The sequence below is a fragment of the Penicillium mononematosum genome, assembly GCF_028829835.1.
Source record: "Penicillium mononematosum strain IBT 11891 chromosome Unknown utg000005l:1.0-9366267.0:1.0-9372171.0, whole genome shotgun sequence".
NCBI classification, from domain to species: Eukaryota; Fungi; Ascomycota; class Eurotiomycetes; order Eurotiales; family Aspergillaceae; genus Penicillium; species Penicillium mononematosum.
The window spans coordinates 9,059,182-9,077,163 of NW_026643275.1; the positions used below are offsets into that span (position 1 = coordinate 9,059,182).

The window sequence follows — 17,982 nt, forward strand, 5'->3', positions numbered from 1 at the left end:
TTTACGAGGGAGATGTGATATCAACCTGTTGCCAAGAGACGAATACATTGCTTCTACAGCAGGTAGCCTGTTTAGGAGGCAACCATCCGCCTATGCAACTGCATACATGTATGTATCCTCTGATATCTATTTATAAGGTCTTTTAGGTAAAACGGGAGATCGTCAGTCTTATCATTTATGCCTCTTTGTCTATACCTACTATATTGTATATATTAAAACGGCTGGACCCTGGCAAGTCTGGATGTCTTTCTTGCCTAATTTGGACTAGGTCGGTTCGCGATGTAACCCTAGTGCCGTGCTTTTTCCTTTTACGTTTAGGAGCTGTGAAATATCTACCTCCAAGTATACATAATGGATGTGGATTTTGTTGTCAAGGGTGATAATACCAGCACTTGAGGAGTACTCGTGAATGTATGTATAGTACAAGCCCGGGTAAATTGACGATCGCTGGATCCTGGCGACTTTAGTGCGAAGGATGCTGATCCCCGACATTTCAAGCCTCTTTCTTTTTGAGGGGTAGAGGACAATTGCGTCTCAAATTTATGGAGTAATTAATTTCAGCCTAAGTGTTTGGCAGAAACAGTCACTTAGCCTTATCCAAGATAGGAAAGATGTCTTGCTTACTCTTTTTTTTTCTGGCCCTTGCTTCTCAGTACATTTGTCACGATATTCATGGTTACAGTAATGTCGAAGTAGGTGAAAAATAGTGAAGACTCATTGGAATTACTACCTACCTACATTTTTATCTCATCGCTTTGTCTTGTTATCGGGGTCACATGTCACAGCCCTAAAGGGGTCCCCGACATGTAGATAGGGAAATTTTAGTTTTGAGACCGTTTCCTCCTCCAAATTCCATCTTCTATCGTCTTTTTACTCCTTTCTGCTCCAGAAGTTCTAGACATGGCAACCACGGAATCGAAAACCACCGTGGCTGTCTCTAGAAGTGATGAGGAACCAGTCGGACAGTTGGATCAAGGACTTCGTGCGTGGACGGTCGTCATTGGAGCATGGTGCTGTTTATTTTGCGCTTTCGGCTGGGTGAATGGTGAGATCCCTGTCTCTCACATTTTTCATGCCGATAACCTGACACGCTTTACCACCAGCCATTGGCATTTTTCAAGAGTACTACCAGAACAATCAATTACATTCTTATTCCGCCTCCAGCATTTCCTGGATCTTATCTCTGGAGCCATTCGTACTCTTTGCGGCTGGAATTGTCATCGGAAGAGTGAATCTAGCCCATACAAGCCTAAGCGGTGCCTATATTAATCTTCTCTCAGGTATTCGATAATTATGGCCCAAAGTGGCTCCTTCTTATCGGGACATGTCTTCACGTCTTCGGCATCATGATGACCTCCATCTCGACGGAGTACTATCAATTTTTGCTAGCCCAGGGAATCTGCAGTCCTCTGGGCGCAAGCTTTGTCTTTTCGTCCGCACTCTCCTGTACCGCAACATGGTTCGAGAAACGACGTGCTTTGGCCTTTGGAATCGTTTCCAGTGGCTCATCACTGGGCGGAGTGGTATTCCCAACCATGTTGTCTCGGCTCTTCCCTAGTATCGGGTTCGGATGGACGCTGCGTATCTCTGGATTCATCGTCCTCGCGCTCCTGGTAATTGCCAATTTGACTGTCCGATCGAGAATCAAAAATGTTCCGCGGCCAGTGAAGCTGAGTGATTATACGAGTCCGTTCTCGGAGATACCGTTTGTCTTGCTTATGCTGGCTTCCTGCTGTGGATTCTTTGCCATGTTTGTGCCAATCAGCTATGTCGTTGTGGAGGCTCAGGAGGACGGAGTCAACCGTGAGCTAGCTGGGTATTTGTTGACTATCCTCAATGCCGCCAGGTGAGTACTACCCCCTATTGTGCTTGATGAGACGGCATGGTTGAGCTAACCTATTCCGCAGTCTCCCTGGTCGAATCCTACCGGGCTATGTAGGGGACAAACTGGGCCGGTTCAACGTCATGATTGCCATGTGCTCCTTGTCCGCCATCGTTATCCTAGCCCTCTGGCTTCCAGGTACCCTTCTCTCCCCAGGCAGTGCGGCGATCTATATTGTCTTCAGCATGCTGTATGGGTTTGCATCGGGTGCATTTGTGGGCATGGTACCTGCCCTGCTGGGCCAGATCTCGCCCGACGTCACCAAGATCGGTGTTCGTCAGGGCGTTTTATTTACTTGCATCAGTATTGCATCGCTCACGGGAAGTCCCATTGCTGGAGCAATCTTGAGCCGACAAAATGGGACCTACTGGGGGTTACAGGTCTTTTCGGGTGCAATGATGGTAGCAAGTGTATTCTTCTTCGTTGCGGCGAGAGCGGTACTTGCAGGACTGTCTATCTCAAAAAAGGTTTAAATACAGACGAGAATACAATAGAGACCCTTTATACATAGCTATCACAGAGCTGAGCCGCGACAACATCCAAGCTGGTCAAACCTTTAGGGCGATGAGTCGTCCAACGGATGGAGACTTTGTTATAAACCTTCAGTATATTGTCAGCAAAGTAATTCATCTATAAAAAGGAATATCAAAGCGACATACATTTGACCATTCGGGATGGTGTCGAAGCTTAGTCGCTGTATCTGCCACATGATTCATAAACCTCTTGATTTCCTAGTCAGCGTACTTCCGAATATCAGTTCAACGTTAGCAGTAGAACTCACCCAAGCCTCTTTAAACCCGGGGAACTGAACCTCCCGTTCAATCGCCAATCCATCCTCCGTCAATTTCCACAATCCCCCATTCTCAACCAGTAAGCTCTGCACCCCCGACAAAACTCTCTCCACATCCTCTCCTTCCGCAACAACAGGCTCCCCCATCTTGCCCTCCTTTTTCCACACTCCCCCATAAATCTTATCACCTATATCTCCATTCGTATACGGAACCAAATATCCCCTCTCATCGCATCTCTCAGCCTGTCTCCCAACAACAACATACTCCACCACCGGACAACGAGCCACCCTTTCCAATGCCTCGGGAGCTGCATAGACACACAATACCACAACCGACCTTGGCAGGCCCCCACACATCTCCCACAGTTCCTCACAAAGCCTGACGACCGTATCCCCAGTAGCAATGATCGTATCGAGGATAACAATCTTCCCGTCATCAGACGCCGGTGGGAATGGTCGTCGGCCTAGCCAGTCCACAACCACATCCTGTGTGCCTTTCATCTTGCTGCACCGGGCTAGAATGCATGAAGTAGCGGGAAGGAGAGGCTGTGCCGCTACGAACATGGGTAAGGCTCCGCGGAGGATGGGGATCATTGTTGTCGGGGACTTGAGGGTTGGGTCGTGGGATTTGGCGGCGGAAATGATCTCGTGGGTTAAGGTGTGGATTGTGTCTTGCATGATCTTGGGCGTGGAGGAGGAAGAGCAGAAGGTTGTCATTAGGTTGGTGATGGTTGGGGTTTGGGGGAGTTCGATGATGGGAGCTGGGATAGCCATCTTTTCTTCTTCTTTTTGCATGTCAAGATGAGGGATTTAGAATCTGTGTGAGGAGTTGAAGTGTAGATGATTGGGATTTATAGGTACTTGGATTTATGTGGTGCGGATCTCATGCATTTTACAAGTAGTATACATACAGTTGTAGACTGTTGTATTTGGTATTACTTCTACTAGTATAACTAGGGCTTACTGCAACATAGTGAGAAGTCATTTATTATTATTATTATTATTATTATTATTATCATTATAAACCCGCAGTAGTTCGTATCTACACTATCTCAATGTAACATCGCAGCTGCATGAGCCACGTAACTATGTACGCTACTGTAAGATCCCTGACAAAGGATTCGAATTCATTTCCACAGGGATTAATTTTTAGAAGGATTCACGGGTTAATTGTGGCAGTACCCTACTCTTCCCCTGCTTCACTTTCATACTACCAACCACCCAGCTTCAAACCATTGAATACAAACCTCAAAATGATAGCCCTCGCAATCTTCGACTTCGACGGCACTCTCTTCGATACGCATGAATCCATCTCCCACACCATAAAACTCACCTTCGAGACCCTCCTCCCTACCCACACCCCTCCCCAACCCAAAATCCACCGTCTCATCGCCAGCGGAGCCGGCCTAGCAGACACCTTCAAAGCCCTACATCCTTCCCCCGCCGAATTCACTCCGACCGCTGAGAACGAGTGGATTGAAAAATACCGCGCTCTCTATGCCACCCACGGCCAACTACTCATCAAAGCCTTTCCCGGCGCCAAGGATCTCCTCACTGAACTTAATGCCCACAAGATCCCCATCGCGATTGTGAGTAATAAGGGTGTAGCTGCTGTGAAAACGGCATTGGAGCGGAATGGTCTGGATGGCTGCGTGCCTGAGGATTTGATCATCGGTGATAAGACACCCGGGGCGAAGCGAAAGCCAGATCCGGCTAGCTTTGTGGATGTTCTGATTCCCGTTCTGAGGGAGAAGTATGGGATGGATGAGATTGATTCGGGGATGGTGTTGGTGGTGGGTGATACGGTGGCGGATGTTCAGTTCGCAAGGAATATTAAGAGTAGGGTCTGCTGGTGTCGGTATGGGTACGGAGATCAACAGGCTTGTCAGGAATTGAAACCGGATTTTGTGGTGGATTCTTTGGGGGAGGTTGTGGGGATTGTGAAGGCCTAAGCTCGTTACTGGAGAAGCATACTGCATTGGAACTACCAACAAATGTAAATAAATGTAGAGACACTAGATGACTTGACTTATTCTGTCGCTGTATGAATATGGAGCATATGGAGACTCTTCGTGTTAGGAACGGTGCTTGCTTCTTAGGAGGCTGAGATCGGAGATGGTTGAATTGCTTCCGCAGTTGATTCAACGTCAATAAGAAAGACTCACCACTATCAATCCTAGAGGGCAAATCAAGGCTCTCAAGGTACCACCGGGATCAGATCTTTGTTCCTGAACCAATAGCGAGGTGCGCCTAATGGAACAAGTTAGATTACTTTTGTTCATATGACTCCTAGCGTTTAAGATCCTCGAGCTTCCACTAAGGGCTCTGGAAGATTATATAGCCCTATGGCTTTTTACCCTTATCTTCCTACTATAGCTAGCGTAGCTAGGGGTAGCCGTATTCGAGAATCTGCGCTAGATCTACTCTATCCTCGGCTTCTCTTATTTTATCTTCTTATCGGGAAACCTCCGCCTCTAAGGTTTTAAATGCATCCGCTTCGAATTCGGCGTAGAAAGAACTTCTAGATGTCTCGAGTCGCTCGAGTATTTCGGAGTAGTGTTCATCAGAAACTAGCGTTAGATTATCGAAATAATCGAAACGGATATCTTCTTCCGGAAAGCTAAGTCGTCCCTAATAGCGGCTATGAAGTAATTCAACCTTAGACGAAGTGAGGTCTCTAGGTGATTAAGCAGCTTTTTTTAAAAGCTCTTCTTTACTAAGAGTTGTTACAGCGGAAATGTTTGCCTCTTGAGTTGAGAAGTCAGGAAAGTCGAGAAACCGAACGCGGTCCTCTACACTAATGGCAGACGGGTTGCTTTCGAATTCTTGAAAAGTCGCGAGCAGCCTAGCAGGCTCGCCGAGGTTAAGTATGATACGGATGAAAGATAGGAATAGGTGCTCCATTGGAAAGACAGAATTGTAGATATAAGGGTGGAGGACACCCCCAGACCTCGAGAGTCTCTAGGGCTGTGACCTATAAAAGCAGCTCAAATAGGAAAGCCCCTATACTAAACTAAATATTTGTATTTTGTCCTTCTATGCCACAAAGATAAGGTCAAGCACATGCAAACGCCTCATACGAAAGGGGAAAAAAGGAACATAGCCGAAATCAGAGATGAGCGGTTCGTTCCGATCAAGGAAAAAGGAAAAGAGGTCGATGCGCTCACGTTAAAGAACAAACTGGGTACTCGATACAACGAAAAGCGGCTGGCAACCAAAGAAAAACACCAGCCAGGGAGATAGGTACAAAGAGGGAAAACAGAAAAATCATAGAGGGCCCGAGTCGAGCTTAGAAAACGGAGATGAAGTTTCCGATCCTCTCCTTCTGGTTTTGAGCAATGCATTCCGAGATCCAGGTAACGTTTCGGATTTCCTAGGCGATATTAGCTTCTTGAAAATTAAAGAGATTGACCCTGAGAGGCTTACCTGCTCCTTCAGCTTCATCCAGGCGTACACCACAGCCGGGGTAAATTGACGGGTGAAGACCAGCTTTGACAGGTCCATCTCCTTCTGATAGAACATATCCTCTAAACTCTTTCCGTCCGCAGGACCTCCACCCGTACCACCGAGACCGCCGCTGCCTTGGCTCAGGCCCACAGCATCGAAGAATGCCTTGTAATCGGCCACAGCGCTTACAGCCAAGGCCACACCCTCGACATCCTCTGCGCGTGAAAGCATGAGACTTCCCTCTGGGTAGAGCTTGCCAAACTCCGGGTACAATTTCCTCCGCTCGAGCTTGGTCAGCTCGGTGCCGAAGGAGTTGAGTGTAATATTGATAGAGCGGCGGTCCGCCTCGAACTGCAGAACCTCCGCCATGACGTCCTGCGTTGGTGTCCCGCTGAAGTCTGGGTGGGTGTTGATGAAGTTGTAAAAGTCCTCCAAGTAGTTCTTGTAGAGGGTGTTTCGAACGATCTCGATGTTCAGCTCGTCCAGGTCCTGGTGGCTCAGACTTCCCTTGAAGTAGGCGGCCAGCGGGGTCTCGATCAGTACCGAGTTGTACAGTTCCTCAATGTTTGTCGCGACACACAGCACAGGAAGTGTCTCGAACCATCCTAGTGGGTGGCATCGCTCCAAAAGTTCGCGAGTGTCTCGTTCATGCAGAGTGCCTGTGATCAACAGGGCAATGTTGTCGATCATGTATCCGTATGTCATGTACTCAAGGAACTTGGCAGATGAGCCTGTCGCTTGTGCGAACAGGTACTTGAACTCGGTCACCAGTTTATCGGTCATCCGGCTCGCCAGATCGGAGGTGGAGGGGTTGGGGGGAAGAGAGGCAAGGAAATCGCCATATGAGGGGGCAAGCTGGAGCTTGACATCTATTGGATGGAATTGTCAGAATCAATATGTAACAGTAGAGCCTACAACAGAGTCAGCGGAAATCGATAGAGCGTACCATCAATAGTCTCGCATTGAGTGAGGTTGGAGTAGTTCTGGCCGCTCAACAGGCTGTTCCGATAGCCGCGAACAATGCCCTCGACATATCTAAGAGAGTCAACAACGGGCTATTCGGACCAAGCAACGACATAGACCACATACCCGCCGTTAACATTAAAGAATAGGCCCTCCATGGTGAATGTGGAGAAGATGATTGGAGAGATACAGCTGTAGCTCCATCCGTCCTGAACACGCATGGAGCTTAGTCATGCACCTAGCCACAGGCCCAAGCCACTCGTGGCACCCGCTTTTCAACTTTTTTTCTTCCGTGCAAATTTAGATTCAATTTCTCCAACGACACCGGTGGCCGACACGCCCTACGCTAATTTTTTTTCCGCCATTTCTTCAGTTCGGTTTATCGTTCGTTTTGATTAGTTTCTTCTTTTCTGTTAATTTTCGATCCTAAACGCCGTGGCTGCGCACCATGACGCTTTTCATCCTTACTGAGACCAGCGCGGGCTATGCCCTGCTGAAGGCCAAGGACAAGAAGCTCCTCAAGCGTGATGATATCGCCGAGGAGGCCTCGACTGCGGAGGGTGTCTCCAACCTGTACGTCAATTGCGTCTTCCAATCCTGCCAAGTGAAAAGAAAAAATTGAGTGGGAATAAACCGACTCAATGAATGGGCGCAAAATTTTTGTTATCGGCAACAATGTCACTAACAGAACCTCTAGTCTCAAGTTGAAGAGCTTCCAGAAGTTCGACAGCGCTGCCTCAGCTCTGGAGGAGGCTGCCTCCGTTATGGAGGGCAAGGTCACCCCCCGTCTGGCCTCGCTTCTTGACGGAATCAAGGATGAGAAGAAGGTGTCCCTCGCTGTTGCCGACACCAAGCTCGGTATGTTAATCTAGTAAAATGTCTTCCCACGGTTTATATGCTGACTGTAATTGTGAATAGGAAACTCCATCAGCAAGCTTCCCGGCCTTGACATCCAACTGATTGCTGACTCCACTACCAACGACATCTTCCGTGCCATCCGTGAGCACCTCACCACCCTCATTCCCGGTCTTGCCCCCAGTGACATGTCCACCATGTCCCTCGGTCTGTCCCACTCTCTCGCCCGTCACAAGCTTAAGTTCTCCCCGACAAGATCGACACTATGATCGTCCAGGCTATTGGTCTTCTCGATGATCTTGACAAGGAGCTGAACACCTACGCTATGCGTGTCAAGGAATGGTACGGATGGCACTTCCCCGAGCTGGCCAAGATCCTGAATGACAACATTGCCTACGCCAAGCTCGTCCTGAAGATGGGTATGCGCTCCAACTGGGAGTCCGCTGATCTTGCTGAGATTCTGCCCGAGGAGATCGAGGGTGCCGTCAAGGCTGCTGCCGACCGCTCTATGGGTACCGAGATCAGCCCGGAGGATCTGGAGAACATCCAGGCTCTCGCTGAGCAGGTTGTTGGTTTCTACGAGTACCGCTCCCAGCTTGCTAGCTACCTCACTTCCCGCATGAACGCCATTGCACCCAACCTGACTGCCCTTGTCGGTGATCTTGTTGGTGCCCGTCTTATTGCCCACGCTGGCTCCCTTACCAGCTTGTCCAAGAGCCCCGCCAGTACCATCCAGATTCTGGGTGCCGAGAAGGCCCTTTTCCGTGCCCTCAAGACTAAGCACGACACTCCCAAGTACGGTCTGATCTACCACGCTTCTTTGATCGGCCAGGCCACCGGCCGCAACAGAGGGCAAGATGGCCCGTATCCTCGCCGCCAAGGCCTCTCTGGGTATCCGTGTCGACTCCCTCGCCGAGTGGGGTGACGATGTCACTGAGGAGGACAAGGCTGCTCTCGGTACTGAGGCTCGCTTCAACCTTGAGCGCAAGCTTGCTGGTATGGAGGGCAAGCCCATTAAGCCCCGTGGTGTGGCCATTGCCCCCAACGGTGCTCAGGCCGAGAAGTTCGACTTGAAGGAAGCCCGCAAGTACAACCCTGATGCCGATGCCCTTGCCTCCGAGGAGCCTGCCACTGCTCAGAAGTCTAAGAAGGAGAAGAAGAAGCTTGTCGAGGAGGTTGAGGATGAGGAGATGGCTGATGCCGACTCTGATGAGGCTGAGGATTCCGAGTCCGAGGATGAAGCTCCCAAGAAGAAGTCTAAGAAGAGCGACATTGAGGAATTGGCTGCTAAGGCTGGTCTCAGCGTTAAGCGATACGAGCGGAAGCTCGAGCGTGGCGAGATCACTTTCGACAAAGACGGCAACCCCACTTCAATTAGCAAGAAGGACTTGAAGAAGTCCAAGAAGGAAGCCAAGAAAGCCAGCAAGGACGACGGCAAGAAGCGCAAGCGTTCCGAAGACGACGATGAGAAGAAGAAGAAGAAGAAGTCCAAGGGAGAGTAAGCGTATGTTTTCAAAAGTTTGTGCAATGTGACCGGATGGCTTTCCTGGGATCTGTATGATATCACACTTTTTCTTTTTTTTTCTGTTCTTTTTTTTTGCAATCTTCCTGTTGCTCGCATGTTTTGGGGCATTTTGAGGTTGATCTACCGGTCTTTCACTGGCGCAGAGGGTGCTCGTTAGGAACAAGGCAGTACAGTTTTAGCTGGAATAATCTGTTCATACTTCAGTACTGGATTGTAAAGTTGTATGCCTATAAATCCGCACAAATCATAGTCAAGTAACTCTGTTTAGTCCCATTTCCATTGCTTCTTCGCCTCTAGTTATATACTGCGCTTTAACCTAGATATGCAGGTAGATAAAGACACCGCCCAGATTCTGCCGGCAGTTCAAACAATTTTCCTTTCTTCGGTCCAGTCACCTACTTGCTTCAGTCTATCTTCCCACAAGCAACACACAAAATGAGGGTAAGATATATCCTAATTGAAGCTGAAGATTGCAGCTAACAGAATTATCCAGATCATTGACCCTCAAACCGCCGTCCTGACCAATATCGAGGTCCTGGCCTATCTGACCTCCAATCCACCCCGCCGACCACCGCCAAGTTCGGGGAACTGGGCACCAAGCCCGGATCTCAGAGACCATAATACAGTGGTAAAAGAGGTGAGAACCCCTATACTGTCTTTGCCATTCATCGTCGGGGTGTTGTGGCCCAGCAACTACACCACAGGCAGCTTGGAGCGGAGTCGACCAGACCCCAAGCTCCAAAACCAGACACCAAGAAACCAACGATAGAAGAAAAGGTAACTGACTAGCTCTCCTAGATTCACAACTATGCAAGCCGTCTCTCCCCCATCTCCTACGATACCCCCGCTATACAGCCCGCCCTTCATCCTCCCAGTCGAAATCACAATCGCAAGCCGCAATGACCGGCACACTGCGAACCTCAAATTCAGAAAATACAGAGGCAGACGTTAATTCCCTGCCGCCAGCGATTCCATCCACAGAAACAACACCCATGGACAATGCCCTCCGCGACCTAGTAGTCCGCCTACAGCCGTACGGACTGACCAAAGCTGAGGTCGTTATGATCCTGAATCTCGGGGTGGGAGTCACTGGTAATACAGCTGCTGAGGGAGCTGGGGAGGAAGGTGCTAATGGAGGGGAGGCAATGGAAGTGGATGGGGAAGCGGGGGGTGAAGAGGGTGAGGAGGACGATTACACGGCTGTGGTCTTGATGGATAGTGTTATTGAAGAGCGGGAGCTCAGACTGTCTGATGACGATGTTAAGGCTATTTTGGCGATCATTAAGGAAACTCTTACGGCGGATTATGAGAACGTGAAAGGGTGACATGTTGAAAAGTTGTTTTATTTCGATATCAAGAATCAAGAAAGAAACTAGTCTGCTTCTTCAAACCTCCATAGCAGATTCACAATGGGGAAGGCCAAATCGCCTTCACACTTCCTCGGAGTTTTCTCGTCGGCCAGTTTCTGAATGTACATGTCCTGCAGTTGCTTAGGTTTCGTCACAACCGTCGATTGGACAAAAGAAACCATGCAATTCTGGTGGTCTTGCGACGAATTGCTGTAAACTTTGGAGGCGGACTTCGGCCTCGGCAATCGGCAGTGGTGTGTAGTTTGGAACCTCTATAAAGAGGTTGCCTGGTGTTTCTTCCCACTCGCTATCAGAGTCCGTGTCACTGTCGGTGTTGGCGACAGCCTCATCCTCTGCGATTGGCGGGGCACGCGCCGTGCGAAGGGCGAGATCGATATTCTCCTTCATTCCCTGGGATATCGCTATGTTATGTCCTGGAGTCCAATGGAGCTCCAGGTGGATATCCTTTTGGGCCAAAAGCTGAAGCTGTGAGAGGTCACTGACTGTCTTCACGAACAAAGATACTCAAGAGTGTCTTCTTTTTGGCCTAAACTCGCGTTTCCAACTAACGAAGTTGGTTTTCCTCTTGAGCTTGCGGTCAACCGGCTGTCACCTCATCCACACTTCGGAATTAGTCATTTCTGGTGCTGAGAACTGGACGTGTCGTTCTGGGGTCTGGTTTTGGGTTTTGATCACTGATCACTTGTGTGGACTCAAAATCTAGTATAGGTAAGAGGGCCTTGTAACCAAATGTGAGCTTAATCGACTACAGGTCTTGAAGCGCAGACTGACAATCTTGGCAGCGCTCTAGTTATGCATGCTACGCAGCACTACATGTGCTTCCTCCAAATGGACGGGCTGTTGAGCTGGCTAAGAGACCGTCGGCCCCCCTTCTCCTTCTTATCTTCTGTCACGGTCTCCCAAACTTTCATTTGCTTTTAAACGACGGGGATACGCAGAGGGGTCTGAGCATAGTGAGACTTAAAGGTGTGCTTAAGCTCGGCGTACGTGTCACCCTCATTACTACGGCATGTCGCTCTGGTGGCTGGGCTATAAACCCAGATTTCAACCATACCACTATGGCAGCTGCCGACGAGACTATAACGGAAACACGGAACATCGAACGCGTGGGGAGTCTCTTAGAGTATCGGCCGTAGCTGCGGCTCCGTTTTCGCCAGCACGCTTGCACAGAGCCTGTCTAGCGCAGCAAGCCAACTCCTTGACCCCCGTGAGAGGTCTCAGCCATCTCATTCCCTCCTCCCCAATAATACCCAAGGCCCGTTGTTCTTCCGACCCAAATGTTACCTAGTAGCCGCTCTCGTCGAGGCTAACAAGCCTAAGGATGAGGCCATGGCTATCATCGATGCTATAGAGCAATTCATGGAGAGACAGAGAAAGTTCTATGAGCCGCGCGCTTGCTAAGACGAGCGTGTCCGTGACCGTGGCCGAGAGTGGCTGGCAACTAACTGTTGGTAGACGAGCCCTCTAGAAGCTTGTGCCTCGTAAGAGCCTATGAGCAAAACCCCGCGGATCAGAGATCACAGGGTAATTCAAGAAAGTGGCTCTGCTTTTCGTCTTGTGTGCCTTGCCTGTTGTTCTCTTTCTTGCTTCTTGCTCCTCTTGTCTTTTTGCTTTTTCCTTCTTTTCTTTTCTTTTTTTACTTTTTTTTTTTCTATAGGAAAAAAGCCCATCCTTAATCTCAGAACTGAGAATAGCTAATAATAATAAATGTCTGTAATCAGCAAAGGATATTGGGGTCGCACAAGGTTGGAAGGTTAAAAGGTTGTTACTCAGCTCAGCCGCAGGTTCACCTAGCACTCCGGGTTAGATGAGAGAAGCGAGAGAGAAGCGAGAGAGAAGTGAGAGAGAAGTGAGAGAGAAGTGAGAGAGGTGAGGGAGAGGTGAGGGAGAGGTAGGGAGAAGACCTTCCTAGAACATCGTTTCCTATTATCCACGACCAATCGAGAATACCCTTAGTTTAGCTATTTCCCTAGAATTACCTATCCTATACTACCTCTATTATATCCGGGGAAGATATATGAGAAGCCTATGTTGGGTCCTGAATAGTCAAAGAACGCTCGGTCTGAGGAAACGAAATTTATTGATCTGCTAATGGGAATGGGAGGGGAGTTCGAATCAATTATATATTTATTTCTCAAGACAAGTTCCGTGAAAGTATAACGACTGACTATTCAGTATGTGTCTATGGACCCTAGTGTATATGCGAACGAGTGTTCTACAAAAGCACGAGTGGAAGTTTCACGAGCTTCATGATTGAAAGTGAACGACAAGTGAGGCAGTTTTATGCATACGATAGAAAAAATTGGGATTGCTAACTGGATTGACCCAATAGTGCGGCATGCAACTGACCTACGTAAATTGACAATCGTATTCGATGACGGTTGGGCAGCACGCGGACTTATTGACGCCTTTCCTCCGTTGACGCGACTTCGCAGCTACAGGAACTCATGCTGAAAGGGATGACGAAATCAAAAATAACGAAGCGAGCTTAAGCAAGCTATTATAGAACTATCGGGACAGCCTTCGTTTCCTCAACATAACTTCCAAGGTTGGATAATATAATTTTAGTAAGAATAATTGGGGAAACTTCAAATGTACCAGTGGTACCTAGGTACCTACTTCTTCTCAGGCCGGAGATGGCTTTCGATGAAAACTCTTGGATCTGCTAGAGAATAGTCGGTAGTTTGCTGCTACCAGTGATTGCAGATTGCACGTTACTTTTCTACAGAAGGGCCTTGTGCAAGGGAGGAGACGGAGGCAAAGAGGTCGAAAGAGCGAGGTCGGGTCTTTTATGTCGAGACGGCGGAGGGAGAGGTGACAAGACGGTGTATTACAGGGCTAAATCATACATATAAAATTAAAACTAACCGCATCCCGTGATTCACAGGTCCGCCGTTTACAGTACAGATACTTGAACTGTTCTCGACCCGTTCAAGGAGAACAGGGCACTCGCTCCATCACTTGCACCTGCATATTTGAAATTGCGAAAAGCCCAAGGTAGTTCCGTGCATCCCAGGGACGCGTGGGACTGATAAGTGCCAGCTCGAAGTTACGCAACAGCTGTGTCCGGTCGGTGGTCAGTTGGCGTGTCATAAAGAAGAAAGAGGACGAAAGCAGGCCCATGGAGCTGTTTCTACTCACCTCGAATATCGTCTTTCCAATCTCAATTTGGGCCACTGTCTTCCCTAAACACTGGAATTTGCCGTGACCGAATATGAGTTCGTTGGTCCGAACCATGACAGCCAACTTGGCAGGGTCCGACTCGAGCCACCGCTCGGGTCGGAAAGCCTCTGCATCCTGGCCATAGATCTTCTCGCTCTGGTGCATAGCACATGCCGAGTACCCGATGCAGGCGCCGCCCGGTAAGAACACGCTCTCGCCGTCGACGATAAGAGTGTCACCACCTGGCGGGATATCACGCGGGAAGATGTTCGTTACAGGCGGACAGACTCGCAGAGCTTCACGGATCACGGCCTGGAGGTATGGGAGATTCCTAGCCTGGGCGGCAGTAATAAGACCTTCGTCCTTGCTCGGAGCTCGACCACTGCGCGCGGCATCGTCAATCTCGCGCTGTAGCCTGAGGTAGACACGGGGATTCGTCATGAGGTACAGAAGGGTGCCACGGATGGCGCTAGCAGTGGTGTCGGAGCCCGCAATGATTTGCTCTAGGGCCTCCGTGCGCAGTTCGTCACCCGCTAAACCGTGGCGCATGAAGGAGGCTAACATATCGGATTTTTCGTTTGTGGGGCCCGCAGCGCGCTCTTCAACAAAGCGGAAGCATGTGGCCATCATCTTACCGAAGCCGTTGTTATCCTTAGGCGAAGGTGCAATAAACCTGCCGATGAAGGGCATTTGGGTGATCCAGCTGAAGCCAATAGCAAGGGCGGTATTGCCGATAGCAAGTCCCTGCTCACTGGATTGCAGGTAGTCGTCCACATCATGGTCACTACGCAACATGCCGAACGCCTTGCCAAGGCCCACGCTGCTAATGACGTCGAGTGTAAAATATTGAACCTTTTTCGCTAGGTCCATGGGGACAACACGGCGGTCGGACGAGATATATTTGGACCGGATGAGGTTCAAGAAATCTTGAAGTCGTTCATCTATAGACCCCTCAAGCTGGATATTCTCCCTTCCGGAATACTTTTATAAGAATACTTTATTAGCAGCCTACGCCGGTATGAATGGGTGCAGAGACTCGGGGGGAAATACGAGGCAGCTATCATACCCCTGGAGCCATCTGCTTCCTCCGTTCCGCGTGTTTCGCGTTATCAGTCTGACTGAAGACATTGTCCCTCCGGTACTCGATTCGTGCGGCTTTGTAGTACCAATCGGAGCGCTTGTAGCCAGGCTTGTTGTTTACGTGCATCCAAACTTCTGGAGACGATGTGATCAGCACTTGGGGTGCGACACGGGCGATCGGACCTGGCTCAAGTCGAACATGTTAGCTATAGTATATATGGCACCCTGGTAGAGATACAAAGCGGATGCCTAGAAGATGTCTCGCACCATGTTTCTTGCTGACTTCTGCGTACCACTCGTGGCATTTGCCCCGAAGCATCGCCATACTATGAGGCCAGTTCGAGATGCCGGTCCCCGGAGGTCCCCGGAACTGCATCAACTTGACATACGTCGTGATAATCCTGAAGACATAGAGGCACAAGAGACCGCAGAGGAGCGTCACAGCCTGACCGGATAAGGCGGGTACCGCCATAGCAAAAGAAACAACCGGACAGATTTGACCAAAGCAGATTTTCTAGCAGGTTTTCTAGGGGGGCTCACGGGCCCTGCTATATACGGGACTATTGGACGTGGAACCTCGTGAAGACTTTTTAACTTCACAGCGGTGGGGTTGATGACATTGATCCAGCGGTTGTCTATTCGTGGCCGTCTCCCGCGTGCACGGATATTCATCCTCTAGTGCGAGCATGAGTGGTAAGATCACCGAAAAATATCCCAGTGGCATGGTACGCTTCACGTAATATCAATTGATAGCATCAACTCTGTCTATTGTGTCTCATCGCGGAATTCTCAAATACGGAACTCAGAAACTGGTCCGTGGGGTGTTCGAAGAGATTCAATACCTCGGCTAAGCAGTCGCAAGCACTTGACAAGTGAAAATCAAACCTCCCGCCGCAGTGTATAGCCGCCAGTGCGCCATATCATATTATTTTTCCATGTTAAATCTTGACTTTCATACCGCCAATTTATTATTACCTACAAAGTCTAATGATTAATTCTTCCAATATCAACTTCTATGGGGTCAATTTCTACAATATCTCGATTTCTATAACTAGAATAGTCGGCCGCTTATACCGCCGTAGTCTTTTTTAGTAGTCTTTTTTAGTAGTCTTTTTTAGTAGTCTTTTTTAGTAGTCTTTTTTAGTAGTCTTTTTTAGTAGTCTTTTTTAGTAGTCTTTTTTAGTAGTCTTTTTTAGTAGTCTTTTTTAGTAGTCTTTTTTAGTAGTCTTTTTTAGTAGTCTTTTTTAGTAGTCTTTTTTAGTAGTCTTCTTAGGCAGCTTCTTAAGAAGTCTTCTTATATTATCCGTTTACATAGAATTATCTATCTCGTGCTACCTCTGTTATATATATCAAGTCTCAACCAAAGGTCCTATTTGAGAGCCATCTAGCGACAACTGGGCAGTCTTCTTCGGCCATTTAGGTGACGATTGCCTATTCTTGTTTTGGTATACTACTGTTATACGACCTCTTTGAACTATAAATGGGCAGAAAGTGGCTACTATTAGTATCAACACTAAAACTGGGAATTCTTTTTCTGCAAGGTCTGGTGCTGTGGAGAATCGCTTGAGCTCCACGTCCATACCAACTCAGGAGATGAGTCCACAGCAACAATTTCAGTCACCATCCCAGGATTGGACAGAATAGTAAACGGGCCCAGTTTCTGCAAGTTTTTCGCCGCTGGTGCGAAGCGCTTCTCGGCACGCAAGGCAGGCCAGGACATGGCGAATGCTTGGAGGTCTGAGGTATTCTGGAATCCGAGATATGCTGCTAACTGAGCTTCATCGCGTTCATTTGCAAGCACAGGGCAGTAACTCTCGAAGTTATTGGTCCCGCGCAGTTCGATGCTTGACTTGCCCCCACTTCCAGATATCGCTTTGGATATGTCCCGGGGTCACGGGGTCAGGGTCGTATGCAGGCAATGTCGCACTTAGGCTCCATATAACAGGGACACCCGGTGGGGCCGTGACGAGTCCACAACGTAAGAATATGGAGAGTTGGGGTTTTTGATTGGAGGAGCCATCCAGCCTGTCTTCGTCGCGGAGGTGTGGGGTTTAGCTCGAAGGTCCTTGGGTTCAGCGAACCACCATGATAGGCTGTTGAGATGTACGCCATGATCAAGCTCGACTTCTGGCTCATTGGACCTCTGTGCCACGTTGAATATCGTTTGATCGAGATAGCGTTGCTGTTTCTCAGCCAATTCAACGTCAGTGAGAACGTGACCCCTCTGATTTCCTTCTTCATTCCCTGGGGTATCGCTATGTCCTGGACTCCAATGGAGCTCCAGGTGGATGTCCTTTTGGGCCAAAAGCTGAAGCTGTGAGTGGTCACTTATTGTCTCCACGAAGACCCTGTATGGACATCTGGAACATTGTTGGCAGCTTCACCTTTCGGTCGGGATTGAACAGGTAGGGGAGGTATGACTAAGATAGAACCGTAGAGGTTAGAACCATCCATAGATAGTTGGGGAGTGAATTAGAAGAGCTCACCTTTTGGAATCGTTCGAGATTTTAAGAAACCAGAACGCTGACCCGCTTGATGCCATTCCATATACGGTCGAGTCTCTCTTTGGGAATCTCTTCCTTTCCCGATGGATGCAGCCTTTTAGACGGGTTAGCTTCCTGATATATAAGATCGAATGTAGAGCCAGGGCAGGCTGTACAAACTTGCCACGTTCCGTTAGGAAAAGATGATGACGGAACGTGTCCGTAAGTATCCTTCCTTGAGGAGCACTCTCAATCGACCCGGGCCAACTGGCCAACTTGAGCTCGAGTCCAAGTCCCGTGTGGAGGACGAGAATCGGGCCGATGAGTTATGGTGGTGGGAGGAGGCAAAGCTGCGGAGATTTGAAACTGTAGGACTGGGATATGTGTGCTATTGAGCTTCAAATATCTCTGTAATTCATATGACT

At 48.9% G+C, this 17,982-nt stretch overlaps 13 protein-coding genes across 13 annotated transcripts; 7 read left to right on the forward strand and 6 right to left on the reverse strand.

The window, feature by feature from the left end:
* Window positions 1-900: 900 nt before the first annotated feature.
* N7519_011691 (putative MFS monocarboxylate transporter (Mct)) lies at window positions 901-2,355 on the forward strand (the record flags this gene model as incomplete). The annotated part of the gene is made up of 4 exons (XM_057298464.1): window positions 901-1,045; window positions 1,104-1,228; window positions 1,281-1,846; window positions 1,908-2,355. The coding sequence occupies 4 exons, from the start codon at window positions 901-903 to the stop codon at window positions 2,353-2,355; spliced, it is 1,284 nt and encodes a 427-aa protein (XP_057146346.1).
* A 28-nt stretch (window positions 2,356-2,383) lies between these two features.
* On the reverse strand, window positions 2,384-3,467 carry N7519_011692 (Transcriptional coactivator/pterin dehydratase; the record flags this gene model as incomplete). Its single annotated transcript, XM_057298465.1, has 3 exons — window positions 2,384-2,482; window positions 2,542-2,613; window positions 2,664-3,467. The coding sequence occupies 3 exons, from the start codon at window positions 3,465-3,467 to the stop codon at window positions 2,384-2,386; spliced, it is 975 nt and encodes a 324-aa protein (XP_057146347.1).
* Window positions 3,468-3,925: 458 nt separating this feature from the next.
* N7519_011693 (HAD family hydrolase) lies at window positions 3,926-4,624 on the forward strand (the record flags this gene model as incomplete). Its single annotated transcript, XM_057298466.1, has 1 exon — window positions 3,926-4,624. One exon carries the CDS (start codon window positions 3,926-3,928, stop codon window positions 4,622-4,624), a length of 699 nt encoding a protein of 232 aa, XP_057146348.1.
* Window positions 4,625-5,126: 502 nt separating this feature from the next.
* On the reverse strand, window positions 5,127-5,576 carry N7519_011694 (uncharacterized protein; the record flags this gene model as incomplete). Its single annotated transcript, XM_057298467.1, has 2 exons — window positions 5,127-5,303; window positions 5,403-5,576. 2 exons carry the CDS (start codon window positions 5,574-5,576, stop codon window positions 5,127-5,129), a joined length of 351 nt encoding a protein of 116 aa, XP_057146349.1.
* Window positions 5,577-5,961: 385 nt separating this feature from the next.
* Window positions 5,962-7,240, reverse strand: N7519_011695 (H(+)-transporting V0 sector ATPase subunit d; the record flags this gene model as incomplete). The annotated part of the gene is made up of 4 exons (XM_057298468.1): window positions 5,962-6,045; window positions 6,099-6,988; window positions 7,066-7,154; window positions 7,209-7,240. The coding sequence occupies 4 exons, from the start codon at window positions 7,238-7,240 to the stop codon at window positions 5,962-5,964; spliced, it is 1,095 nt and encodes a 364-aa protein (XP_057146350.1).
* Window positions 7,241-7,452: 212 nt separating this feature from the next.
* On the forward strand, window positions 7,453-9,439 carry nop58 (RNA-processing protein NOP58; the record flags this gene model as incomplete). The annotated part of the gene is made up of 5 exons (XM_057298469.1): window positions 7,453-7,655; window positions 7,780-7,940; window positions 8,001-8,144; window positions 8,180-8,732; window positions 8,770-9,439. The coding sequence occupies exons 1-5, from the start codon at window positions 7,531-7,533 to the stop codon at window positions 9,437-9,439; spliced, it is 1,653 nt and encodes a 550-aa protein (XP_057146351.1). The 5' UTR covers window positions 7,453-7,530.
* A 458-nt stretch (window positions 9,440-9,897) lies between these two features.
* N7519_011697 (uncharacterized protein) lies at window positions 9,898-10,787 on the forward strand (the record flags this gene model as incomplete). The annotated part of the gene is made up of 3 exons (XM_057298470.1): window positions 9,898-9,903; window positions 9,956-10,099; window positions 10,278-10,787. The coding sequence occupies 3 exons, from the start codon at window positions 9,898-9,900 to the stop codon at window positions 10,785-10,787; spliced, it is 660 nt and encodes a 219-aa protein (XP_057146352.1).
* A 165-nt stretch (window positions 10,788-10,952) lies between these two features.
* On the reverse strand, window positions 10,953-11,219 carry N7519_011698 (uncharacterized protein; the record flags this gene model as incomplete). Its single annotated transcript, XM_057298471.1, has 1 exon — window positions 10,953-11,219. One exon carries the CDS (start codon window positions 11,217-11,219, stop codon window positions 10,953-10,955), a length of 267 nt encoding a protein of 88 aa, XP_057146353.1.
* Window positions 11,220-11,890: 671 nt separating this feature from the next.
* N7519_011699 (uncharacterized protein) lies at window positions 11,891-12,233 on the forward strand (the record flags this gene model as incomplete). Its single annotated transcript, XM_057298472.1, is given in 2 exon segments — window positions 11,891-11,938; window positions 11,955-12,233. The coding sequence occupies 2 exon segments, from the start codon at window positions 11,891-11,893 to the stop codon at window positions 12,231-12,233; spliced, it is 327 nt and encodes a 108-aa protein (XP_057146354.1).
* A 1,530-nt stretch (window positions 12,234-13,763) lies between these two features.
* Window positions 13,764-15,546, reverse strand: N7519_011700 (cytochrome P450; the record flags this gene model as incomplete). Its single annotated transcript, XM_057298473.1, has 4 exons — window positions 13,764-13,892; window positions 13,974-14,975; window positions 15,061-15,257; window positions 15,342-15,546. The coding sequence occupies 4 exons, from the start codon at window positions 15,544-15,546 to the stop codon at window positions 13,764-13,766; spliced, it is 1,533 nt and encodes a 510-aa protein (XP_057146355.1).
* A 1,041-nt stretch (window positions 15,547-16,587) lies between these two features.
* On the reverse strand, window positions 16,588-16,794 carry N7519_011701 (uncharacterized protein; the record flags this gene model as incomplete). The annotated part of the gene is made up of 1 exon (XM_057298474.1): window positions 16,588-16,794. The coding sequence occupies one exon, from the start codon at window positions 16,792-16,794 to the stop codon at window positions 16,588-16,590; it is 207 nt and encodes a 68-aa protein (XP_057146356.1).
* Window positions 16,795-17,184: 390 nt separating this feature from the next.
* Window positions 17,185-17,394, forward strand: N7519_011702 (uncharacterized protein; the record flags this gene model as incomplete). The annotated part of the gene is made up of 1 exon (XM_057298475.1): window positions 17,185-17,394. One exon carries the CDS (start codon window positions 17,185-17,187, stop codon window positions 17,392-17,394), a length of 210 nt encoding a protein of 69 aa, XP_057146357.1.
* A 369-nt stretch (window positions 17,395-17,763) lies between these two features.
* On the forward strand, window positions 17,764-17,952 carry N7519_011703 (uncharacterized protein; the record flags this gene model as incomplete). Its single annotated transcript, XM_057298476.1, has 1 exon — window positions 17,764-17,952. One exon carries the CDS (start codon window positions 17,764-17,766, stop codon window positions 17,950-17,952), a length of 189 nt encoding a protein of 62 aa, XP_057146358.1.
* Window positions 17,953-17,982: the final 30 nt, after the last annotated feature.